The sequence below is a fragment of the Aplidium turbinatum genome, chromosome 1, assembly GCF_918807975.1.
Source record: "Aplidium turbinatum chromosome 1, kaAplTurb1.1, whole genome shotgun sequence".
Lineage (NCBI taxonomy): Eukaryota > Metazoa > Chordata > Ascidiacea > Aplousobranchia > Polyclinidae > Aplidium > Aplidium turbinatum.
In genome coordinates this window covers 42150616-42175463 of record NC_137472.1, presented here as the reverse complement: position 1 = coordinate 42175463, position 24848 = coordinate 42150616, and the positions used below count along the sequence as shown (strand labels likewise).

At 37.2% G+C, this 24848-nt stretch overlaps 1 protein-coding gene across 1 annotated transcript in view; it reads right to left on the bottom strand.

Annotated features, from left to right (window-relative positions):
• The window catches only part of LOC145779988 (protein FAM3C-like), a 28653-nt gene extending 9254 nt beyond the window's left edge, over positions 1-19399 (bottom strand). Inside the window, exons 1-5 of the mRNA XM_082591686.1 lie at positions 19309-19399; positions 18140-18265; positions 17036-17137; positions 12098-12224; positions 8783-8892 (exon numbers count right to left, since the gene is read on the bottom strand). Coding sequence (XP_082447812.1) covers positions 8783-8892; positions 12098-12224; positions 17036-17137; positions 18140-18265; positions 19309-19327 — 484 coding nt within the window. The 5' untranslated portion in view covers positions 19328-19399. The remainder of the gene's footprint in view (positions 1-8782; positions 8893-12097; positions 12225-17035; positions 17138-18139; positions 18266-19308) is intronic.
• Positions 19400-24848: the final 5449 nt, after the last annotated feature.

Sequence of the window (24848 nt, the reverse complement as noted above, 5' to 3'; positions counted from 1 at the left end):
GATCAAGGTGGCACGGAGCATGTCTTTTAGGTGCCTGCCAAATAGATGAGCACAATGTGGCATCGGGATATTTAGGTGCGGCGCCCGGTCATTTAGGTGCTATTCCCAGTAAAGTTTATTTCATTAGGTACTTGATGGTAATACTGCAGACAGTAGCGTACGCAGGATCTTCTCAGGGGAAGAGTACATAGATAATTTGTATTATTTATTATGATTTTAATTTGACGCACCGAAAAGCACCTAAATGACCGGGCGCCATAGTGCGCGCAGCTGTTTGGCAGGCAACCAACTGTCTGCACCTAAAAGACGTGAGCCCAGGTGGCATGCAGAGGATTGTTGATCTAAAAAATTTTGGTTCGGGTTTATCAAGAAAATGAAGTATCTTCTGACAGGTGTCAAACCCACAACAATGCTTGATATGAACGACTCGGTTACATGTCTTGTAATGCAAAGAAACGAGTCAGTTCAATCACATATACCTAAAAATCGATTTCGATCAGCTAGAAGCTAGATCATCTTCAGTTAAGCTTATTCAAATAGAATTCAAAAATTCAAAATCACATTTTTCAAATAGAATAGAATTCTATTTGAATAAGCTTAACTGAAGATGATCTAGCTTCTAACTGATCGAAATCGATTTTTAGCTATAGGCCTATATGATTGAACTGACTCGTGTGAAAATAAATTTCTTTGCATTGGTTCAGGTTTACTGCCTTTATAAAAAAAAAATGCTTGTCAAAAATCGTTGCCTTCCTTGAAGCTGATTAATGCGAATTTTTCTTTTGTGTTGACATCAACACTTCTCAAATCGTTTAAACTTGAAATACCTAACAAAGTATCGGGATAATGTCAATGTGGTTACAAGGTCAACTGCGGTTAGGAGACACACTTTGAGCGTATTTCGATACGTAATTACTTCAGGAAACTATGACTTCCAGTAACCGTTTATCAGAAAGGCCAATTATAGGCTACATAACATTCAAACAAATTTATTTCGATTATAAACTTTAAAGTACCAGTTACAACAAAAATGTTGTAACTGGTACTTACTTTTACATGTTTGCGGTACAGTCTTAAAAGCTAAAAAGTATTTCGCGTCACCCACAAGCAAACCCAAATTACAATACAGCTCATTGTCTTACCCCAACTAAAATGCCAACATAGGCCTACGTTAAAATGTCCTTTCTACATTGGTTTTACTACATGTTCTACTATGTTTATGTTCTACTAATTAAACGTAATTTAACGTGGAAAGTAACCGCTCACACATCATTGGCCAATTTTTAAAATATTGCGTGTTTTATTTTTTCTTGCCTTTAATCGCACTGCAGTATATAACCTGGTGAAATTTTATTTTGTATGTTATTCGCTCTGAGGATGCGCATTGCCATGGTGCGCGAAAAGTCAGTGAAGCAATAAACCATCTTGTTTGCTGTTAATTTTACTTTCAATTTCATCAGATGAACGTTGCAACTAGTGCTAGAAACAATTCACTTTACTCCAGATGCCCTCTGTGTATGAAAAAAACGTGTTAAACAATGCAGCAGCTGCAAAGTGTAGAAGTTTTAAGGTCAATTCAAACGGTAAAGCAACTGAAAAATTACTCCTCTGAAACTGATGGTTTAACAAGTAAGTGAAAGTTTTATGTGACGTCATTAAAAAAGCACATCGATATTTTTCAGTGAGTCGTGAGCGTGCTTGGTCACGCATCAAGGATACCACAAGGGTTAAAGTCGTGAGGTGAGACGTTGCACGAATGCCATGGAACGTAGACAAATTTGTTTCTATCATGGTAGCTAATGAACTCAACAACCACTAGCTTGCAAATACTTCGATCAGTCTCAGCTGACATCGAAATTCTTTACAAGGAAATTCAGTTCCAACAAAACGAACCCAAGACAAAAATATTTTTGCGTCGAAACAAAACATTTAAAAGTATTCCAAACTTTAAAATATTTTAGAAATTATGGCACACGACCTTGTGAAAGCAACAATCGATTGGGCTATCCTGACGACGTCGATGTCAGACACCCTCGAAAACTTTAAGGTTGCACAATGCTATCTGCGGCCGACCACAAACGTTGTGATGAAAAGTGATGGCGCAGTGCACAAAATCAGTCACCTACTACCTTTGCCACCATCACCCTTCAGGCCTTCAAACCTGAAAACGTTGGGCAGATATCTTGCAGTAGCTCAGGTCGATTCTCAGCTCAGAGTGCAGACGTATCTTCAAGGACTTTTTATCCGTCGTCTTTGTGATAGAAAATGATTTTCGGGTGAACATGATAATAATAAAGTGAGAAAACGAGCATCCATCATCTTGTGATCATTGTTAAACCTTTGGAAAACACGATACAAGTGTACTTTGAAGAACGAATTTTCAGCGCCCTCTGCGGTCCTTGTACGTTTCGAATGCATAACGAAACGAAATAGCTTGAATTTCGAGATGAAACAAAAATCTTTGTTTAGAAATCGTCTTCGAAACGAAACAAAGACAAAAAGTTTTGCCTTGAAGCATTGTCTAGCTAGTTTGTAAGTCTAGCTAGTGCAGCCGGCAAGAATGGTTCAGCTGACCAAGAAGGAGAAACACTTCTGAGAACACTGATACTTGAAGACGAGTGTGGAAAAATGTTTAGACGTCAGGGTAATGTCAGCACGGCCATACCACTCCTTCTCTGATAATGTTCTAAAAAAATTTGTTCGGAGATAATGTTTTGCTTAGTCTGAATTTAGGAGTTGCAATGCTATACCCATTCTAAACAAGGATGCAAAAACAAAAAACAATAAAAATTAGCTTATCGACAGAGCTATCTGCAATACACAACACACGCGGTCCAAGCAAACAAGAACTAGCATCAACGATAGGCCGTTTTCTCAATGTAAATTGATTAATGATTATGACTGTGAGCAAGGCGTCTTGATAGAAATTGCATCTGGGGGAAGATCTACATATGTTTTTCAAAAAAGGAAGCACTACTAAGACTACAAATACAGAATAACACGCTGAATATGATCTTCTTAGCTCCCTTGATCCCGGACCCAGACATGATGTTCCACCTGCAGGTCTTCTCGTAAGGCCTGATTGTGTAAGAACGTCACGAAATGAACTTGGGTTGTGACAAAATACGGTGATGTTGCGGTTTAACGCAGTAAATTTCTCAAAGAGAATGATAGTACTGCTATTTTGCATTCATCAAATGCTGGCATTTGCACAACAATCTAACCTCTTAGTGTAATTTATTAAGTTAAGAATCCATTTCACTATAGTAATAGCATCTTCAGCTAGCACATGTAAAAAAAAAAATTGAAAAATATGTAAAATGAAAAATGAAGGTGGCAGAGAAGCGTTTTGCTAATCTTGTTACAGGCTGCCAACGTAGATTAAAATAAACAGTAGTTTTATTTTTGCATTCATTGTGTCAACCTACACGAAAATATTGATCATACATCACAAATTAAATTATGATAAATGCTGTAGATGTATTTTGCAAGACATACGCCAACAGCAAACATCGTATTACAAAGTAAACTGCCCAAATTTTAAATGAGTACTGTATATCGGAAAGGAAAAAAACTACTGTATAAACAATAGACTGCTATCGCCATGACTGTTTATTGCCATTCCAACCCTCTTGTCGTTATTTGGAAAAATAAAATTAAAAGTTCTTCTGCTTATTAAATTTCTCGGCTGCTTGGCGTCAGAATTAACGGCCCAGATCAGTTCATTTTTGCATTAGATTACAGTCTGCAGATGTTGAATCAAAACAAAAGGATTGATATTCTGGGTCGGTTGGTACAGTACTTCAATGTTTCCGCAATTTTATCATATTCTTGCTGCGACGCGCTTGTTACGTGATGACTGGTTTGGGGGTACGCATTACGCAATCATCACAAGTTCTTGCAAACTTAACGTTCAGCCTTTGAATGAGCCCCCATCGCTCTGTCCTTTAACCACTCGCAGACAACGATATGCTGTGCGATCCACATATTCAAACTGTCAATTATGTTCAAGTGTCACTTGTCTCGGCTGCATTCTATTCCGGACAGCCATTAACTTCACGTTCACCACATACGTCACCAAACTAAATACATCATAGTACAAACTCATTTTGACATTTTTTTTTCAACAATAAAAAAAACCAGAAAAATAACATCGATCTTGGAGCAATATGTTTTTTTATTAGAGTAACATCTATCTTTTGTGAAGAAAGGGGCGTTCTTCCCGGCTATCAGCACAACTAAGGCTGAGCAGTGTGAGCACTCACTAGTACAGCAAGCAGAAACATCTATCTTTTGGTGAAACTTGTGTGATTCTCGAACATCGCGATACAAGCAATCACAAGCAGCTATATTCAATCTATCAATTTGGCTTTTGCTGGGCATAGTATGGCATTGGGAGAGACATTATTTTACAATACCACACATAATAATAAATTGATGACAAATTAATGGAACTGAATAACATTATTAAAACAACACAACAAAGTAACGTCCATATTAAATTCAAACGTTTTCCGCAACACTACGTTCTTATTTGGAAAATAATCTAATGTACACATAAACAAAAACAACTGTATCATATACAATATTGTATAACTATGGGATAAGTTAAAATTTGCAACAGTAACAACAGAAGAAACAGATACCAAAGCTACTAAAGACTATTCTGTAACAAGGCATTCACTAGAATGTAGTCACAAGAGAAATGTAGCACTGCGAAAGATAACGAGACGAGGGGAAACAATAATTAAGACTATTTTCTGGACGTAGTTGACAAGCTAATTTTAGTGAGACTTTTTGTTCTTTCAAAATTCTGACAAAAAATGTAAGTATAAATTAAAGCAAATATAGTTATAAGGACTCCTAAAGGACCTTCTGATGATTCTCCTTTTAGGTGAAACAGGCTGTCAAGGGTTTAGAGCAGAGGTGACGAACCTGCGGCCCTTCTTGCTCAAGTTGATTTATTTTTATTCTTTACTGTTGTACTATATGTTTCGATTCTGCGTAAGATAATTTCAACTGTGTGGGTTTTATCACTTTCATCTGCCGTTTGTTACTTTTCATGAATAATAACTTGTGTCGCTTCCAAAAGATTTCATAGTAGGTTACGATTAAAAAGTTGTGCGGCCCGATAACTCATGTGTAATTGACAAAGTGGTCTGCGACCGCAAAAACTGGTTTAGAGACTCACCCCTGGTTTAGAGACTAATAACTATATTTGATTTAATTCGCTATGCTTGGCTTTTTGCTTGGCGTTGAGCACTTTTTATAGTAATAGTATTTATTGTTTAAGTAAAAATTATAAAAATAATGATGTCATTTCGCAGCCAATGTAGTCACTTGTAGTGCTTACATCACACCAAAGGAGGGTAGGGTGTGCTCAAGAAGCAAACGAAAACATGAAGCAGTTGCTTGCTACATTCAAAAAGTTATGTCGACCATGTGTAGTTTTGTAACCGCACAAAGTGGTTGGAAATGTAAGGCAGTTAAACAGGCTTTGGCACTAATTTAAACAGTTCAAGAATCGATACGTTAAAAAAGACTTCACGAAACATGACTTGGAAACCGAGCCCAAAAACGACTTGCTTCCAAGCGACCGATCATGAGTTATGAGTTGACAGCATGTTGCTGTCACACAGTACATAGTCGCAATGGTGTGTTTGATAGTTCAAGAAAGCCTACTGTCCTAAAGCAGAGGTGGTCGACTTGTTACGGTCCATTAAAATGGTCTTTGTACCCAGTGGCAAACAAAAAAAATTACACAAAAAGACAACTTTAACTATTCAATGTGTATTTGCAAGGTCGGATTAATGTTGACTGGCACATCATTGTGTATAGTTGAAATCGTTCTCCCCTTTCCTAAGCCTATCGTCCACTTGCTTGTACAAAACTTGTGTAATCATATATATAACATCCGAGGTTGGGTATAACATCCGAGGTTTGGTTGGGATTTGAACTTAAGAATCGCGTTTATAAAGCGTAAGCGTGATTAACGCTGAAGTAAACTCAATCGATTGTTGGCTTGCTATAAAGCAGTGGTTCCCAACCTGGGGGTAAATTACCCCCGGGGGGTAATTTGCCTGTTTTTTGGGGGGTAACGAGACCCGATTTAGAAGCAGTGAAGCAAGTGAAGATTGTAAACTTTATAAAAGCGAAGGAATTGAACAGCCGTCTTTTCAAGGAACTGTGCAAGAAGATGGAAGAAAGATACGAAGCATTACTGTACCAGTACCACACAGATCGCCTTACCGATTACTGTACCACAAGTACGATGACTGTCTCATGGCAAAGTGATAACCCGTTTGATCGAACTTCGTGAGGCTGCTCATGTTCTTAGATAAAAAAGAAGTCCGACTTGGCTGAATACTTCTCTAACCAACAGTGGATTTCCCAGCTGTGCTATCTGGCTGATATCTTTGGTGAATTGAACAAAGGCAATCTTTTAATTCAAGGCAAGAATGTAGCTAATTGTGATCGACACCAAAGTAACCGTAGCAGCATTTATCTCAAAGATTAAATTGTGGAACAAGCGAGTTGGAAGAGGCACAGTTTCACACGCTTGACATGTAGCCTACCTCGAAGGCAATGGACTTGATTTGACAGCGGCGTTGAAGGAGGACATTGCTGACCACTTAGGCCAGCTAGCCAAGAAGATGGACAACTACTTTCCGAATTTGGACACGGCTAGTCTCCAATGGTGCACTAAGCCCTTCACATGTGATGACAGTCAGGTGGATGATGACGACTTTCCGACTAAAGAAGAATTTATCACTCTCCGAATGAACGAGGAGTTGAAACTTGATTTCAAGGGGGAAAGGTTGGAACCCTTCTGGTTTAGCAGATTCCAGGACACACCAACATTGAATGAAGACAAAGAAGCGCAATCACCTGGATGTCGAAAGCGACGCAAGAATCGCCCTCAGTACCACAAAGCCCAGGGTCACAAAGCTGGCGGCTGAAGTCCAGGCCTAACCTTCCCATTGAATGTTTACCACGCATTTTTATCTTGTATTCAGTATTGTATTGCATTTTGATTGTCATAGTTAGCCCTTTGAAACACATAGCAAATCCCTGATAGCAATAAACACTTTTGTTTTTGAAAATTGATCGTGGGGGTAATTGGCTCACTTCAGGGTGGAGATTAGGGTAACAGCCAAAAAAAAGGTTGGGAACCACTGCTATAGAGATTTAAAATGAAATGGTAAAAAAATTGCAATAGCGATGGAACAACCGCCGGCTCAGGGCGAGAGATGATAGCAGCTCCGGCCCGAAGATGTGTGTGGCTGTGATCAAGTTCATGACCTTAGGTAAATCTAGTCTTATGTATCATTGTGGTACTGTGGTAATGTACAACTACACTTATTGGCTGTAACATTGGTCTTAAACGTACGTGTTGATTGAAAGTGGGATTGAGGAAATCAATCAAAAATCTTCAATATCTTAAAAACGATACTACATCAGGTGGACAGAAAACATATCCAAACACAAAAGTCTACTCTTAAATGGACCACCTTTCAAAGGACCGTAAGCATTGCCATAAAGCGCCTTCTTTTATGTGCCTGTTAATCGCTTCACTGCTTGACAAGAAAGGTGTACCAACAACTAGCGCGGTTGAGAGGATAATTTTGGCCTGGTACCAATGAGATTCTCAGGCCCCAAATTCAGACACTTCTAAGGAAAACAAACCATATCCAACGAACACGAAGTCGTTTTAAGCTCCCAAGCCATCTGGAATGGTAACAGACTCCTAAAATCATCCTGTGTCCAAACCTGCCTGTCAACGCTACTGCCAACAACCGCTTGGTTAAAACAATGATTATATGAAGCAGATATCAACAAAAGCCGGAAGCTCATTTTCTCACCGGAACAACCTGTTTCCGGCCCTCGCCAAACTGTTGCCTCCGGTGCACCACTAAATTTCAATGTGTAATTGTCGGAAGTCTGACATGGAAAACTTCTTACTACCCTTTTGTGTAGCCCTTGTTCTCACATCTCCAAATCGAGTGTGAGTAGAACCAACTTTCCGCTGTTTTGTTTCTTTCGAGCACGCATTGTCGTTACCTGTTACCCTTTCTTGATCACATAAGTTTTTATTGGACGTAATAAAGTTTGCGTCATTGACGACGTAGCTTGATAAAATTTAATATTCACACGCACTGCTGGTCGTTGAGTCTATTTTGTATTAGGTAATATGTAGCGTAGCTGCTAAATGCACTTTAATTGTCAATTTGACCTAAAAATCAACCGTAAGGTTATTTGGTGATGCCGATCGTTTCTGCAATATACAGTACTGTATATACAGTTGTTTTTTTTCTTTTGTATGTGTATTCATTTTTGTCGAGGACTTGCAAGGTAAACAAAACATCTCTCTCATAGATAACAAATGATACGTTTCGCTAAGATTGGATATAGAAAAACAGAATTCCCTGACAGAGCTTGCCTTGCTGACACGTTGAGAGTGCCTGGACCAGATTATTATAAAATCCTGACGTGATAGCCAAATAATTCTAATTTCAGATTCGAGCACAGCGCACCAAATTTACTTGGAAATTATCGTTAGTTTGTCCTGTAAAACTTTTCTTGTAGACCAGTGTAATCGATCCGAATTCGTTGATTACAGACGCAAATGAGTTTCTGTTATTTGCTCAATATGATTGGGAAATGAGCACCCTTAAGCTAAAACGTTCTACCACAGCAATAAAATACCATAAAAACGTTGAGATGTTCACACGCCTGCAGGTAATGAATATCGTAGCAACATGTAATGAAAACATCCTCTCACCTTTCCCATACAGGTCGAAAACAATCTGGCGCACAGAAGCTCCAGTCCTTCCATTGACGACAGCAACGTTCATTCCCCGATCCACGTTGTTCAGTGAATTTTTCATAACTCTGTACACAGGATGACGTATGCAAGCATCGTTGTTAAACATTGTAAATTATCACTGTTATTATCAGCACTGACATGACATGAAACAAGCTCTGATCATTTTGGTGGGAAATGTAGACCTAACTAAGACTGATGGAACATGAAACAAACATTTTTGCGAAAACTTAAGTGTCAAGTGTAAATTATTTGAAATGAAAACTACAGTGCATAAAAAAATGAGATTTTTCATCAGCACAGATTTTTTTTGCCAAAAAAATGTACAATTTTTAGCTGGTACTGTATTTGAATTTGGCTGGGTATGATTCTTTTGCACAGAAAGCATTGTGTAACCCAGGGGTCACCAACTGGCGGCCCGCCACGCTGTTATGTGCGGCCCGCGGAAGGTATCAGCGCACAAGTATAACTAAAAATACTTTTTTGAGGAGTTAACAGCATGAAGGCAAAAAATACTTTCCGGGAAGCATATTTTCGCTTAGCTTACGATTCCACCAACCGACCAATCAGATTGTTGTTCTAGGAGGGGTCGCTTAAAGTTATGCCAATGCGATGTCCAGCCACACTGTCCCAGTGGTTGATTAAAACGTCTGTTTTCGAATTTCGAAAATGTCTGTAAGCATGGGGTTGCTTATTTTAAGTTTGTAAATGTCATGTAAACACTAGTGTGCGTTTCACCGTTATTGGGTTTCACGAGCAGTGTTCCTTTATGCAAGTTTTTGTTGGCAAAATTGGTCGGTGTCACGGTGTGCCAACTCAACTTATAATAAATTGGAAAAATATTATATATAAATTTTAAGACTTTTTCTGGTTGTATTATGAAAATATTTAGCTTAATACTGCAAAATGTTGTTAATCAACGATTCTTGCCATGCTAATAAGCACGGCAATTGACAGTTGTCTAATAGTCAAAGAAAGACGGTTTCGAAGACTCTAAGAAAAAAATGAACAACAACCTCATTGTTTTTTTAGAGGTAACACTTTTCATGAGTTAGCCTACCATATAGAAACGTTTTTCCGGTGATTTCCACAAGCGTTTGTTTAATGGTGCCTGGTTTCTTTCTCCTTGTTATTGGAGCATATTTTTCGCTGATATGTTTGCAGGTCACTATTGTTGCCTGTATTGCGATGTGTCAAACATTTCCATGTTTACTGAAACTGTTAATGGTAAGATATCTTTTGTGAAGCGAAGTGACAACACCACTCTTAATTGCTTGGCGATGAATATTCTGATGAAACCGCTCGCCTTGCTATAAGTGCGCAAAGCAAGTGGCCTCCTTTATTAGGCATTGTTAAAGAAGTCAAAAGTGTTGTTAAAGAAGCTTGGCCTGGTAGTACCGTTGTTCGATTAATTTTGTTGCTGCGGTATTCTAAGATAAATATTAACAACATGTAACGCTGGATACTGGGTACGAAATGCGTTCTTTTCTAGCATAAGAATCAACCTATAATACATAAGATTTTATTAGTGCGGCCCGCCACAGCTCTCATAAGTGCCAAAGTGGCCCGCATGCAAAAAAAGGTCGGTGACCCCTGGTGTAACCCATTCAATTTTAAAATAAAAATTTAGCGAGAAAACCTTTGGATAATTGTTTGAATAGTCAATTGGTGATGTCAAAGTCATCCACCCTGCGTGTAACATCTGGTCAATAAAAACAGCTTGGCTTGTCATCGGCAATTAGGTAAATATTGCCATTTGCCAATATTTGCTTCTCTAGTTTTTTTTTACAATTGAAATATACCACAGACAGTTAGCTTCATGTAAGAACATTTCGTGCTGTTGTGCTATTATTAGTCGGTATGTCTACTCTTCAAGCAGAGTTGATCTCTAAGTGGTCAAAACTGGTTTTGACCACTAAGCAGTTTAAACCTGGTTTTAACCGGTCAAAACCCAGAAAATTATTTTTATGTAGTGAATGGTCGGCTACCTGGGCTATTTAGGAAATATAAAAACAGTTGTGAGTTGTGACCATTTTGATATGCAGGCCTCGAAATAGCTGGCGGCCATGGCCGCCTGAACTGTCATTAATGGCCGCCAATACCGACCTGTCAAACAGCCACAGATGGTGCTGTTTGCTGCCTGTAGAATTCGTACAAAAGATTATATTTATCTTGGATTTTTCTCTTGTTTCAGCGCAGCCAAAAATAAGACATCAAACAGCGTTAAGACTACTACCTTAATTACATGTCGTGCTACGTCTTATGTGCTACGCAACGGGAGGGCAAATGTTGCGCAAATTTTATGGCAAAAGTTTTTCATAAAAAAAAAAATTGTTGGAATAAATTCTTGTACTTCAGTTGGCTGTGCAAATGGTTTATCTTTCTACCAAGCATTTTTTGGTTCATCAGAAACTTATTTTTAGAATTTGAATTTTCTCAATAATTAAAATAACCAACTGATTGAAATATCAAAAATAAACAGAGAAATTGAATATTTTTTGTTCCAAATCCAGTATTTAGGTTATTGTTGATCAAAACAAAATATAGTTGAACATCATTACTAAACATGGAGGGTAATATTTTTAATTCAATTGAAAAGCAACTTGATTCATACACTAAAGGTGTTTTGACCCGGAATGGCCCGTTTCGGTGAGTTCGATTCGGTGAGTCCAATCCCTATTCAGTGATTTTTTCAATTTTTTTTTTTAAATTATTGGGTACCGTAGCCTAATTATCATTGCCGTTTTAGGGTTAGGAGTTAGAGGTTAGGAACTCACCGAATAGTAGCAGACCCTTTTGTTTTGACCAGTAATAGGTGGTCAAAACTGCCCGGTTTAAACCAGGTTTTAACCGGGCAGGTTTTAACCAGGTTTTAACCACGGTTTAAACCGATCAACCCTGTCTTCAAGTGTGATCGCTACATGCCCTACTCAATAAAACACACTTGAATCAGTTGTGATGCCAACATACTGTGACAACAAACCAAGCTAGCAAAGTTGGTCTTTTTTGCGTGCCAATCTAATCCATGCCTAAGTGATTTCGCCAAGTTTTATGTTCCGTTAGAGAACTTTTTTTCTCGTAACCTGCAGTTACAAAATGATTTGTGTATGGTGGTGAAAACATAGCAATAGTTAGTTAACATGCATAACTTAACAAGCTAACAATGCATGACTGCTAAAATTCACAAAAATGTATGCAATGCATATAAATTAGCGTTCGTATCTTTATGTAAATAATACAGTATGAGCACAATCAAAAATTCTCAACACATACATGGAACCATTGAAGCAAATACTTGGTCCAATCACGTTAGCAGCTCCAGTGATGACTTTGAAGCTAAATTCTTCAGCAGTGCATTGTGTCGATACAAAACAAGGATTCTTATTCATTTTCTTTATACCTAATAAAAAAGAATGCATGCTTTAGTCGATGTGAATTACATCAATTCAGCTGAGAAGCTGCAAACATAATCAAGCCAATCAAAAGCGATGAGTTTAGTTTCCTATTTCTTGTTGAAGATTTCAGGTATGACAAAGAAAGTTCACTGGCATATTGAATTGAAAAATTGGGCAGTTAAAATTCAATAGCGGCCCTTATTATTACCTAGTAGTGAGCCTACAATTCCTACATCCAATATCTCGATACACAAGAAGCTTGTGCCATGCGTGATGTAAATATCAAAACAGTTTTGGACACGTAGGGCCTATGTAAAAGCAGTTTAATTACAAAAAGCTTACTTGATATTCTACCCAACCAAATGCAAAAAAAAATCCACTTGACCAATCAAATTGAATGAAATGACCAAAAGCAAACAATTCCGTTTGACAGATGTTTGCATTTTTAGTCCTATTACTTTATATTGATGTTCAGAAGATAAAATCATTTGATTTGTATTGTTAAGCATATTTGTTCTCATTTATTATAATGTAAATATGCCAATTTTGGTGTGTTGTGGTGATGAGCCATGTGAACAGGCAGCTATCAAATTGTTTTTGGCGTCAAGTCGTGTGTCGTCTTAAATGTGGAATTGATATTGAGCATCGAAATAGGTAGATCCACATCCCACTTTATTATTGAACATATGCAGTTGGAGCTGTGAAGGCACCAATGGACACATAACTGAAGAAAACAATCGCTCTACACTCTACAGCCTACAATTTATGCTCTTGAAGTTTATTACACCTAGTTGCAAAAGTATATGTCTTTGTGCATAAAAACGACTAATCAAAACGATTTGAGGATTGCTTTGGCTTGGGAAACATGAGTTTCATACTTTCATCATCCATTTTTAACCTCTCGTCAACAATTAAAAGCACTAACAGCAATGTACCATACTTTTCTGAACAGCAACACAGTTAAGTGTGGAAAAAATATACGTTATCTTTAGGCTGCAGCATTCGATATACCGTACAAGGCGTACATTAGGGTGAGGCTGGTGCCCCTTAAAAATTAAAAACTTGAGCTAGTCATTCGGCCCTTTGTACATATGTTCTACAGCCTCTCTACAATCACTATTTAAAAAAAAGGATGTAAAAAATTAGCATTTAAGGGTGCCAGTTTTGATCTAAAAATTTGAAAAAAATGTTATTTTTGTTAAAAAAACCCACATAAAGTGCGTTTCTAATACAATCAAAAATTTGTTTTGCCAAAAGGAACTTTATTGTCAGTACCATTTTTCACAGTTTGATGTTGTTGAAAAGACCCAAGGATAAAATAGGAATGATTTATGAAGTCAATTTTAGTCGTTTTCTTTGGTTAGAGAAAGAGATTTGGTTCTGCTCATGTTCCACAACTTGCAGCACGTTTTGAAAGTTTTCTTCCAGCCTATATCCACTGATAAAATCACTTGTGAGCTTAACACCTCTTTTTGAACAATCGTTGGTAACCAGCAGAGATTTGATAACATATTTGGCATTAAAAAAATTGATATCCGTTTTAAGACCGTTTTCCACGAGCAGACGGGCTTATACAAAAACTCTGTGTTAATGTTCAGCAATTCAAAGAAAGACCAAGAGTCTCGTTCGAACCAATCCTTGTATGTAATTGAGTAGGTGAAAGTGCAAATATCAGGAAACTGTGGTTTTCCAAACCCAGTGCTGTATCTTTTTAAGGGTTTTGATGCTTTCTCAAAAGACAGCAGTTCTGTAGCTTTGCTTGTCATTTTCATTTGCTTTGTCACTGAACAAGATCACAGGAAAGATTCTGCTGTCAGATACTAAAGATGTTTTTTGAAAGCAAATAAAGCTGACTCTGCAATTTCTTCATCAATTTCTTTAACATGAAAAAACACAACAAATTTTACAAAACGTTGAATTTTCTACAGTTGTTTTGGGGTACATCTGGCTTCATGCATTGCCCCACAGCTCAAGAACCTGGACTTTTTGTGTACATCGGAGATGTCTGCTTGTAGGTAGAAGGCTGTGAGCTCAATTAACTCTTTGTAATCATCTCTTGGTGTTTTCTTGGAATGTGAGATAGCTTTCATTACTATCATCAGCTCTTATTTGTACTGTATATATCAAGTTCAGGGTGAGCACTGAGCATCATCGATATACGAAAATGAAATTTTGTCTAAACCACTATACGACTAGTCGTTGAAGTTTTCTTTGAATCTTTAAAATATCATAACATCAGGAGATTTTGATGATTCTATTCGCAGGTTATTAAACACCCGGCAGACAATTTATTCACCTGCGTTATGTCTGCATTCATGCCACAATAACGATTTATTTAACTTATTTTGGATGGCAATACAGCTAGCTGTGATGTGGCCAGTATTGGAGCTGGTGGTATCAAACACCATAGCTCCAACCGATGCTTTGCAGTTCCAATCATCAAGTAGCTTTTCTGTTGCAGTACTGATCAATTCTCCCATAGGTTCTGATGAGCTAGCAGGCGACTTAGGCATTCCTAGTAGTTTAACGCCACTCGGACCAGAAACAAGGACAGGTAGCAGCCTTTCATCAATGACCTTTAAATTGAGGCTGGACATCAGCTTTCTATCCCAATGTAGGGATCTAGTCCCAGGTAACGGAGGTTGCCACTTTTCTTTAATGGCACTGGCAGTTTCTTTAGCTGTTTTGGTGCGATACCTCAGTGCCTGTGTAGTGTGTATAATTAAGGTTCACCTTTGATATCTCCACCACACGCAGTGATAAATTCCCTTATCATTATGGAAGCGGCCACAGGGCTAATTTTGTTCCTCAAACAACACCCAACTATCGAAGGGTATTTGAGGACATCATAAGGCACCCAAATCGTTGTGCCATCTTTGACGATGACACCTTTTGTAAGATGTTGGCAAAATAGCTTCAGTTTCAGAGACATTATCAGATGAAAAGTCTGCTGTTTCATCAAGTGTTGTGTCTATGAATTGTCTAACTTTTTCCAGTTTTCTTCCTTTTTAGCTAATTCTACAGAGTGCTGCTCGGTTCTATTTTTGTTTTTTCTATTGTTACCATGTCTCGACCTGCAAATGTGGCAATCCTGTTTGTCATCATACTTTCTAAAAATTTGACATCTTCTTCCTCCTTAAGCAACTTGAACATGTTTTTAAGCCAAATTGGCAAAGTTTTGCTTAAAACATTCTGAAAATTTATTATTGCTGTATTGTGATCACGATCAGTGGCATTTATCTTTTGCAACTTTTTTAAATCTTAGTCGTAAAAATTAACAATTTTTCCATCCATCTTCTTTTGGGTAATTGCGTTTATGTTTGCAAGTGAATATGATCTAACCATTTGATTAGCAACTTTTTTGACAGCTTCTCTTTTATTTCATGTTCCACCTGGATGCAATGCTTGTATTTCATCAGTGAAAGCAATACACCACTGCACTGCATGCACTTCTGTACATAGTTCATAGTATCGCCATAGTACATAGTTCCATGCTCTATGTTTCTGTAGGCTGAACTGAAATGAATTGAGAACCTACAGCAAATCGTTGACCACATTAGTACATTAGCCTTATATATAGCGTATGTTGCTGCCTTGTTGTTCTGCCATGCTGATGGCAGATAGCCTCCCTCAAAGCAATGCCTCCAATTCACATGTATTTACAAGCGGTATGACCATTACCTCACCTTGATCAATTGATCATATTCATGGCCTGTTGAGTAGATCCAAAATTGACTTAACATTGCTAAAAATGGCAATTTCTTTAGATTTTGCTATACGAAGCTGGAGGGTATGCACAGCACACCACTGCAGGAATTTGAACATGAAACTGGCACCCCAAGGGGTCAACCAATTTTTCTGAAACTTTGGATTTTTACTATTTATATGATATAGAACATTTGTTGAAAGGGCCAGAAAAATTGGGAGTCATAGGGGCATCAGCCTCACCCTAGCGTACATATCAGAGGGACAGAGGCAAATAAGAAGTTAGTCAAAACTGGATAAAACAGTGATATACCAGTGAAAAAGAAGTGTGAGAAAGCATACCGTATTTAAAAAGTATTAACCATTTCTCGGCCATGTAGTAAGAAAGCAAAAACTGGAGCATCTCTCTTTAACTGGTAAAATTTTTGGAAAGCGGGCACCTGGCAGACAAAGACAAACACATCTGGAACAATTTAACGACAAGACAGAAACAATCATCCATGCAACATATAATAGGAACATTTGGTCTAATTATTCATCTGAGGCCGTCGATGCCTGGTTCAGGCAAGGCAATTGAAGAAGAAGAACCAAAAAAAGGAAAAAATATTTTAAAAAAATACTAACCAATTGTAACCAAATCTCAAAAACAAACAGTTTTAACAGGTCCACTGTAACCTTGACAGATTGTAAGCTATATTCATACAATTAAAATATGATGTTACAAAATTAAGCTTAGGCCTGGTTTAAAACTATTCACACATCAACATAAGTATGAGGAATGTTGAAAAGCTTATTCACAAAATGCATCCACATGACTTTACTTTTCAACATTTTTACTATTCATTTTATTTTCAATATTCAAAAAGTTCAAAAATAATCAATATTCAAAAAGTTTATTAAATATGTTCAAAAGCATTCCTGGCGTAAAATGTGCTTGACACTAGCGTGCTTGACATTTTTTTTTTCAATTTGCAACGTACGGTACCATTCAGTTTACACAAAACGTATAATTCCACTGAAATTGACAATGCAAAGTGTTAGACATAGCCTGAAGAAACCAAATGCTTGCTTTCCTTTTGAAAGTGAACTTCAATAAGTGTAATTTACGAACTTGGTTGAAATAGCAATTGCTCATTGTCCCAAAGTTTGTCTGCTGCTTCAATTTTTTCCTGATCGATGAGTGCATCTGGATCCTCAACGTTTACTTTACTATCTGTAACAAGACAAAACAAGTTAAAAAGTTTCTTAAATGCAGAAACTAAAATATTTATTCGGTAAATATTACAGAAAAGGTAAACAAACACAGGCAAATACATACACTAACTTTACTTTAAGTGTTACCTCAGTCGGGTATTCTTCCTTTCAATTAGTGTACTGTATATCATATATAATATAATATGAGCTTTTTAAATCATTAATTATGCTACAAAGTGACCTCACAGCATGCGATAGTTTACAACAAGACATTGATTCAAACAATTTCATAACGTTCAAATAATTTCATAACAAACCAATGCAAAATGGATACTTTATAATCATATGTATAATTGCATATCTACTAGATTAATTAGCACTAATACAGGGTCCATGTCTTTTAGGTGCAGACAGTTAGGTGCCTGCCAAATAGGTGAGTGCACTGTGGCATCAGGACATTCAAGTGCGGCGCCCAGTCAATAAGATTTTAGTCGAGGTGTTGAATTACACTTATAATCATTTTGTCAAATTATATGGAATGCCCCTTCCCTCAGTAACAAAACTCTGCGTATGCCACTAAACATACCCTCAAAAACAAGTTCACTGGATTGAGTTAGTCAATTACATTAGGGTAATAACTAATCTTCAACAACATTATATATATGTATACAATATAACTTGCTGGTTATAGTTAGCAAATAGTTTTTTTTTTTTCATTTTAATTTGAAAAGCATTTTGAATACCCACCCCTCCTGAGAAAGTCCTGTGTACACCACTGTCTGCAGCATTACCATCAAGCACCTACTAAAATAAACTTTACTGGGAATCACACCTAAATGACTGGGCACGACAATGCATTCCACCTAAATATCCTAATAGCACAGTGTGCGCACTTATTTGGCAGGCATCTAACTGTCTGTGCACACCTAAAAGACATGCTCCACTAATAGGTGAACTGTTGAAACTTTAAATAGCAATACCATAGTTTTAAATAAACAGATTCAGATTCTCAGAAACTTACCTAGTGGTTTTTCAGAATTTTTCACTGTTGTTTTTACAGTCAAGCGACCAAAAAGCTCAGCATAAAGTTGAAACGTGTACCAACCAAGAAAGGCAATCACCAATACAAGCAAAACACGAATCAAAGCTGTAAACAAAAATGTGAGGTTACAAATTTATAGATACAGAATACCATTGTGTGTCATATTATGCTTAATTGATTCATTGTATTGACTGCAAAAGGCAAAATATGCGATAGGCCAACAGAACATCAACACTCAACAACAAAGCTGTGGAAGCTAATCAGTGAAATGATTATGTATATATCGTTGAGGTAAAACCAAACTGGGTTATGTCCACTTTTAGTTTTATTGCCGTGTCTCGGTTTTTGAGCGTAGTTCTTTCCAGCACTCCAGGTTTGCAAAACAAAGTTGTAAGTATTGTGGCACTTACATGGTTGTAAGTATTGTGGTACTGGTTGGTTTGATCCATTTGAGATATCAAAAACATTCAAACAATTTTTTTGCGGTTATCTCAGTTTGATGATTTTGGACACAACTCCATTTGGTTTTACGCCAACGATATAACGGGTCTGCTACTATTCGGCTAGTCCGATTCGGCAAGTCCGATTCGGCTAGTTCTCTATTCGGCTAGTCTGATTCGGCTAGTCCGATTCGACTAGTTCCCTATTCGGCTACAGTTTTGAATTGTATTTTGTATTTTATTCCACAATATCGTTTCTTTTGCATTCCAACAAAGAAAAATAAATTGAAATGAAATTTAGCGCAAAATATTTGAACTATTAAATTGAAATGTTTGCTCACATAAAATCGACATGTATCCTATGTCACCGTCTGTATGCAAACTTAGAATATGTTAGAATCCTCAACTATTACAAAATTCCAAATCCAACGACGCCTTCTGTTTATTTAGAGAATGTTGTATTTTATTCCACAATATCATTTCTTTTATGGTTGAATTTATCGAAGCTTTAGATGAGTGGGGTTTAGACCTAACCACTGTAGCCAAATAGAAAACTAGCCTAATCGGACTAGCCGAAATGGGCCATTCCAATATATAACAAGATGCTATTAAGTGGTTGTGTCTACAGAATTATAGAATATGAACCAGACTAGTTAAATCTATTTACTTAGAGTAGGATGAATAAAAATTAAACTAAAGTTAACTTACCAGTACTTCGAAGAGCCATTTAGAAAATAGCACAATCAATTCTATTTCACGTTATACCGTATTATTACTAATTAAAAAAGTAAAGCATTTCTAAAACACATTACAACATTGTAATCTTTCTCAAGGAAAAAAACTTTTTTTGTAGCCTATAGTTGTTGAGGACAATTTTACGTTGCTAGAGATGTAGTCACTTCCACGTAAAATTATTTTGTTGTGAGAAATATTGTTTGTGATGTGTTTGGTACAAAACCCAAACTTTAATAGTACTTTTAACAATGTATTACAGTATCATGTTTTTTCTACTTTTGCTCCATAATTAAGTTATAAACTTAGTTTTTAAAATTTTCTGTCAGCTTTTTACTTGTTAAAGGTGACCCTTCAACTTGATCAATGACCCTTCAACTTAGGCCATCTTTTCACTGTCTCTTTTTTGTTCAGTAGTAATCATTGATTAGCAGTGATGTACGCGCATACAAAAAATATCGACGCTGCCAGCGTAAACGCAAACATTCGAAAAAACATACGCCGTATGCGTCAACGCAACTTGTGAAAAAAGTTGGCGGCGTCAGCGCATACACTAGCATAAACTAATTTTGTTTGCTTGGTGCCAAACATTCACACGGTATAAACCACTCGAAACCAACAAGTTTTATTTTGAATTTCCACGAAGAAACACAAGCATCTGAAAGTGTTCATCTGACATTTTGCTGTGTTTTGGTTCCAATATGTCTTTGCCCATTGAAAACATTCTTTCAACTGCAGCACTGGAAGGTATTGGCGTGTTGTAGAGAAAAAAAATACATTAAAAAGTATGCGTTGACGCTATGTGCAAAAAATGTGGCCGCAAGCGTTAGCGCAAACAAAAAGTCTACGCCGCAGGTATGCGGCGTAGACTTTTTGTTGTAATATTAAATATTAAATATTGTAATATTAAATATTACAACTGTAATTATTAATTATTATTACAACTGTAATTATTATAGGCAGATTAAATTACAGTTGTAATATTTAATATCTTTTCAGAATTATCGATTCTTTACTGGTTGCATGTTTTTTCAGGCCTTCTGATGATCCGTTAGGTGAAACAATTTGTAAAGGCTTCAGATAGTAACAACTATATTTGATAGAATATATATTATATAGAAAAAGTAAACAAAAAAGGTTGAAAGATAGCAACAAGTTATAGCCGTGCAAGAAAAGGAACTCTAGAATACCATAGACAGATCACAGACAATGACTTCAGGTTTAAAATTTTATTTTATTAACAACAACCCTCTGCAGTCAATGATAAAGAGGTGCAACCTAGTTCGTACCCTGAACAGTTCGTAAGCTCAGTTCGTACCCTGAAAAGATCGAGAGAAAAATTTTAAAAAAGCCGAAGTCCCTCATCGCAGTTTAATAGCACAAAGCCAAAGTCGCTGATTGGAGTTTCCGCAAACAACTAGAGGGTTAGCGGAAACTGCGTAAAAATATTTGCGGAAACTGCGATCAGTGAAGGTTAGAGAGCATAGATTACTCGATGGTTAGAGTTAGGGTAAGCGGAAACTGCGGTTAGCGGAAACTGCGGAAAAAGGTTTGCGAAAACTGCGATCAGCGAGGGTTAGAGCATAGATTAAATTTCCTTTCCAGGGGTGGCAAGCTCGTGGTGGGGCAGACGAAGGAAACGCGAGCAGAATGGTTTAAAAATGGGGTAAATGTCTTACGTATTTAAAAATAAATAGAGATTTTTAACGTTTATAGACGCCTTCAATTAGGCGTCTATAAAAATATTTTCCAGAAATATTTTTCGGAATTTTATTTTTGAATCGTGTTCAGAATTAAATTTCCTTTCCAGGGGTGGCAAGCTCGTGGTGAGGCAGACGAAGGAAACGCGAGCAGAATGGTTTAAAAATGGGGTAAATGTCTTACGTATTTAAAAATAAATAGAGATTTTTAACGTTTATAGACGCCTTCAATTAGGCGTCTATAAAAATATTTTCCCGAAATATTTTTCGGAATTTTATTTTTGAATCGTGTTCAGAATTAATTTTCCTTTCCAGGGGTGGCAAGCTCGTGGTGGGGCAGACGAAGGAAACGCGAGCAGAATGGTTTAAAAATGGGGTAAATGTCTTACGTATTTAAAAATAAATAGAGATTTTAACGTTTATAGACGCCTTCAATTAGGCGTTTATAAAAATATTTTCCCGAAATATTTTTTGGAATTTTATTTTTGAATCGTGTTCAGAATTAAATTTCCTTTCCAGGGGTGGCAAGCTCGTGGTGGGGCAGACGAAGGAAACGCGAGCAGAATGGTTTAAAAATGGGGTAAATGTCTTAAGTATTTAAAAATAAATAGAGATTTTAACGTTTATAGACGCCTTCAATTAGGCGTTTATAAAAAATATTTTCCCGAAATATTTTTCGGAATTTTATTTTTGAATCGTGTTCAGAATTAAATTTCCTTTCCAGGGGTGGCAAGCTCGTGGTGGGGCAGACGAAGGAAACGCGAGCAGAATGGTTTAAAAATGGGGTAAATGTCTTACGTATTTAAAAATAAATAGAGATTTTAACGTTTATAGACGCCTTCAATTAGGCGTCTATAACAATATTTTCCCGAAATATTTTTCGGAACTTTATTTTTGAATCGTGTTCAGAATTAAATTTCCTTTCCAGGGGTGGCAAGCTCGTGGTGGGGCAGACGAAGGAAACGCGAGCAGAATGGTTTAAAAATGGGGTAAATGTCTTACGTATTTAAAAATAAATAGAGATTTTAACGTTTATAGACGCCTTCAATTAGGCGTCTATAAAAATATTTTCTCGAAGTATTTTTCGGAATTTTATTTTTGAATCGTGTTCAGAATTAAATTTCCTTTGCAGGGTTGGCAAGCTCGTGGTGGGGCAGACGAAGGAAACGCGAGCAGAATGGTTTAAAAATGGGGTAAATGTCTTACGTATTTAAAAATAAATAGAGATTTTAACGTTTATAGACGCCTTCAATTAGGCGTCTATAAAAATATTTTCCCGAAATATTTTTCGGAATTTTATTTTTGAATCGTGTTCAGAATTAAATTTCCTTTTCGGTGGTGGTAAGCTCGTGGTGGGGCAGACGAAGGAAACGCGAGCAGAATGGTTTAAAAATGGGGTAAATGTCTTACGTATTTAAAAATAAATAGAGATTTTAACGTTTATAGGGACGCCTTCAATTAAGCTTCTTATAGCAGCAGTTGAATCTCTAAGTAGCGGCGATACAAAATTTTGCAATGGCCATGCTAACATGTATTGCAAGCACTCGCGTTGTTGTGAATGCTCAGTAATTGGGACCATTCGTATATTTTTGTACGTTGATAAAGTTGAAATAGTCGTAAGTGTGAAGGGGAAGCGTAGCCATGAATCGCATTGCGTTAAACGAAGGCCGGTCGCAGGAGAACAACGTAAATTACTTATGGAACAATTACAATGTAAACATCCTAGCGAAGTTGGCAGAATGTTGGTAGATGACTTAACTGAAGATGAACTATTTTACGGAGCGTATAACTTTGCTCCTGCCTAGTCTGTTTTGAGAAATATAAAAAGTGAAGGTAAGCTTTGCAATAGATACTCAAAAAATTGGATGTAAAACATCCTCGGACTGGAAAAGCTTCTTCAGAACTTAATCCTGGCAGTTTCGCATACTTGTAGACTAAAGGGTTTAAATCACTGACGCAGGCCCGGTCACCGAGATTGACAGAGTGAAGTTTCCAATTGTTGAAGCCTTGTTGCCGGGAAATTATTCCATCTATTAGATGCCGCTAAATGGAGAGCAGTCCTTAACGTGCGTTGCTCAAGAGCATGCCCTGAGAGTCGAACTAGTGCAGCTTGATCTTGAAGCTTCTTCGTTCCAGAAGTGAAGCGCTAACCAATTGAACTATCGGGACGGACATCATCAATGACTGTAACATCTTCAAGCCACCTAACGAAGTGGAAGGTCTGCGTGTCATGAATGATGAAATCAAAGACTGGCTGCTCTCTAGTAGCCTTCCAGTGTAGTCCGGGAACATCGTGAATCTGGGGCGGTAAAAGAATAGACTCTCGGGCCCAGAGGCTCACACGACGACGACGATTGGGAAAGGACATTTTAAAGCCCAAAAGGGCAGGCCTGAGTGACGAGCACTTTGAAATGCTCGTATTTCTCAAAGGAAATAAACATATAAGCCACTGAGTATTTTTTTTAAATAAAACCTTGTTGGTTTTGTAGGCCTACTTGTGCTGTTATGTTATAGCATGGGTGGCTCTAACACAATATATCAAACATTGCGGTTAAACTGGACTGCATGCAGAGTTGGCCAGGTGCAGAATTTTAGGTTTAGATTTGTGAGTAACTGAAAGTAACTAGTAACTGTAACTAGTAACGGTAACTAGTTACTTTTTAAAATCGGTAACTGTAACAGTAACTCAGTTACTATTTTGGCCAAGTAACTGTAACTGTAACTCAGTTACTTTTGAAAGTAACTTTGCCCACCTTTGGTGATGACAAACGGATAAATAATTTTTGGACTGCTATAAAAAAAGATTTCAGGTACATGAAGGAATTTTTAACAAAGGTGTGGCACGGTTTGGCAATAAATCGTAACTGTTTATGTGATACCGCTCTCGTAATAGACAAAAACCACGAAGTGTCTTGGCTAGATTTACTTACGGCGTGTAATAACCCCTGTAGGAAAATCAAGAGCGAATTGGAAAAGCACTATACAAATCCATCGGCCGTTGGTTGGCTAAGCAAACGTCTGGTAGACGCTTACATTTTGCTAAAAGTCAATGAACCGAGCAACATTAACGCCATAGGGGCTTTAGACTGCGATTCCACAAGCAAGCTTCTTCAAGGGACACCCGTAAAGTCAATAAAAATTTTCAAAACGGCCATGATAGAAAACGAGGACAAACTGCGACCCGTCGTTCTTCTGCCTTTCTTGTGCAATGGTCATTTTTGTTTGTTACATTTTTCCATCCAAAAGGAGTTGTTACATTGCTATGATTGATTAAACAATGGCATGTCCAGTGATGTTTCAAAGTTCTTTCGTGACGGCGTAGATTGTTTATTAAATGTCTTGGTTGCTTACGGGCTATGTAAGGACGATTGTGCCGTAGACACTAAACACATCTTGATGCAACCAGACAACAATACTTGTGGAGTGGCCGTTTGCATGACAGCGGATATTCTTTGCAACAACAGCGATGAAAAGCTTAACCAAAGAAATTTGGATGTTGATTTTTTCACAACCTATCGACATTGGATGATATATTACATCGTTACAAACGCTATCAAAGCTCATCCCGATTTAATGATTCTATCTGGAACTCCTAATAGCAATCTTCCTCCTGGCTTAGTAAATGTAGGTAACTCCTGTTGGTTGAACGTTGCATTGCAAGCGCTTAAATTTGTAATTATAACATGTGATGTGCCAATATCGTGGCTGGAAAGCGACAAAGGTATTGCAAAACTGGACAGAAATTTATTTCTTATAATGCATAATCTTATTGTTAACAGAAACGTAGAAGAAAAACTACTTAAAAACACGTTGAAT